This window comes from Tachysurus fulvidraco, chromosome 23 (assembly GCF_022655615.1).
Source record: "Tachysurus fulvidraco isolate hzauxx_2018 chromosome 23, HZAU_PFXX_2.0, whole genome shotgun sequence".
In the NCBI taxonomy this organism is placed as follows: Eukaryota; Metazoa; Chordata; class Actinopteri; order Siluriformes; family Bagridae; genus Tachysurus; species Tachysurus fulvidraco.
Window position 1 is genome coordinate 449840 of NC_062540.1, and position 2500 is coordinate 452339.

The 2500-nt window shown below is 43.9% G+C and overlaps 1 protein-coding gene across 2 annotated transcripts in view; it reads left to right on the plus strand.

The window, feature by feature from the left end:
• The window catches only part of corin (corin, serine peptidase), a 21031-nt gene that overhangs the window by 13276 nt on the left and 5255 nt on the right, over nt 1-2500 (plus strand). For both annotated transcript variants that reach the window (XM_047807546.1, XM_047807547.1), the window contains exons 13-15: nt 642-749; nt 842-955; nt 1048-1158. In XM_047807546.1, the coding sequence (XP_047663502.1) occupies nt 642-749; nt 842-955; nt 1048-1158 (333 nt within the window). The remainder of the gene's footprint in view (nt 1-641; nt 750-841; nt 956-1047; nt 1159-2500) is intronic.

Consider the following 2500-nt stretch of genomic DNA (forward strand, 5'->3'; position numbering starts at 1 on the left):
TGTTAGGGTGTGTAGTGTGTGGTGAGGTGTGTTAGTGTTGGTGTGTTAGCGTGTGTTAGTGTGTTGTTAGCGTGTGTGTGTTAGTGTGTTGTGTTAGTGTGTGTGGTGTAGGGGTGTGTTAGTGTGTGTGTTAGGTGTGTGTTGAGTGTGTGTTAGTGTGTGTGTTAGGATGTAGTGTGTGTTAGTGTAGTGTGTGTATAGTGTGTGTGTTAGCGTGTGTTAGTGGTGGTGTTAGTGTGTGTGTTGGTGGTGTTAGCGTGTGTTAGTGTGTGTGTTAGTGTGTGTGTTAGTGTGTGTGTTAGCGAGTGTGTTAGTGTGTGTGTTAGTGTGTGTTAGTGTGTGTGTTAGCGTGTGTTAGTGTGTGTGTTAGCGTGTGTTAGTGTGTGTGTTAGTGTGTGTGTTAGTGTGTGTGTTAGCGTGTGTTAGTGTGTGTTAGTGTGTGTGTTAGTGTGTGTGTTAGCGAGTGTGTTAGTGTGTGTGTTAGTGTGTGTTAGTGTGTGTGTTAGCGTGTGTTAGTGTGTGTGTTAGTGTGTAGAAAGCCTAGGTGTTTAGTGTAAGCTTACTGCAGGTGTGTGTATGTGTGTGTGTGTGTGTGTGTGTGTGTGTGTGTGTGTGTGTGTGTGTGTGTGTGTGTGTGACAGAGTGTTCACCCAGTCACTTCAAGTGTCACTCAGGACGCTGTGTGCTCTCCTCTAAACGCTGTGACGGACACAAAGACTGTGACGACGAGAGCGATGAGGAACACTGTGGTAAGTGAACACACACACACACACACACACACACACACACACACACACACACACACACACACACACACTGACGTTTGTGTTGCCTGCTACAGGTTGTAGAGAGCGTGGACTATTCGAATGTCCCTCAGATAAATCCTGCATTAAGAACTCGATGATCTGTGATGGCTTTCCTGACTGCAGCCTCCAGGAGGACGAGGAGAACTGCTGTAAGGGACAGAAGGACACATGGACAGTGGGACAGTGTTATTTTAACATGCAGTTTGGAGAACTGATGGATGTGTGTATGTGTGTGTTCTAGCGGTGTGTAATGATAACGAGCTGGAGTGCAATAATCACGAGTGTGTTCACCGAACTCTGTGGTGTGATGGGAGGAAGCACTGCACAGACAGCTCGGACGAGTGGAACTGTGGTGAGACCTTTTGTCCATCTATCCATCCACTTATCTATCCATCCCTCAAGCTACTGCTAGATTTGGTGTGCAGTATGTGTTAGATGTGTTAGGTGTGTTAGGTCTGTTAGGTGTGTTAGATGTGTTAGGTGTGTTAGGTGTGTTAGGTGTGTTAGATGTGTTAGGTGTGTTAGGTGTGTTAGGTGTGTTAGATGTGTTAGGTGTGTTAGGTGTGTTAGGTGTGTTAGATGTGTTAGGTGTGTTAGGTGTGTTAGATGTGTTAGGTGTGTTAGGTGTGTTAGGTGTGTTAGGTGTGTTAGATGTGTTAGGTGTGTTAGGTGTGTTAGATGTGTTAGGTGTGTTAGGTGTGTTAGGTGTGTTAGATGTGTTAGGTGTGTTAGATGTGTTAGGTGTGTTAGGTGTGTTAGGTGTGTTAGGTGTGTTAGGTGTGTTAGATGTGTTAGGTGTGTTAGATGTGTTAGGTGTGTTAGATGTGTTAGATGTGTTAGGTGTGTTAGATGTGTTAGGTGTGTTAGATGTGTTAGGTGTGTTAGGTGTGTTAGGTGTGTTAGATGTGTTAGGTGTGTTAGTTGTGTTAGGTGTGTTGAGTGTTTAGTGTGTTGTTGTTAGTGTGTTAGTGTGTTAGTGTGTTGGTTGTGTGTTAGATGTGTGTGGTGTGTGTAGGTGGTTAGATGTAGTGTGTTAGGTGTGTTAGGTGTGTTAGTGTGTGTAGTGTGTGTGTGTTAGGTGTCTGTTAGTGTGTTAGTGGTAGTGTGTGTTAGTGTGTGTTAGGTGTGTTAGTTGTGTTAGTGTGTGTTGTGTGTTAGTGTTAGGTGTGTTAGGTGTGTTAGATGTGTAGTGTTAGTGTTGTAGGTGTGTTAGTGTTAGTGTGTTAGATGTGTTAGGTGTGTTAGATGTGTTTGTGTGTTAGGTGTGTAGGTGTGTTAGTGTGTAGTGTGTTAGGTGTGTTAGGTGTGTTAGGTGTGTTACGGTGTGTAGTGTGTTAGTGTGTTAGATGTGTGTGTAGGTGTGTAGGGTGTGTTAGAGTGTGGTGTTAGGTGTGTTAGTGTGGTAGGTGTGTTAGATGTGTTAGGTGTGTTAGGTGTGTTAGGTGTGTTGTAGTGTTGTGTTAGGTGTGTTAGGTGTTTTAGGTGTGTTAGGTGTGTTAGTGTGGTTCGGTGTGTTAGGTTGTGTTGTGTTAGATGTGTTAGTATGTGTTAGGTGTTTGTTGTGTTCGTGTGTTAGATGTGTTAGGTGTGTTTAGTGTGTTAGGTGTGTAGGTGTTTTAGGTGTGTTAGATGTGTTAGTTGTGTTGTGTGTTAGATGTTGTTAGTGTGTGTTAGGTGTGTTAGGTGTGTTAGAT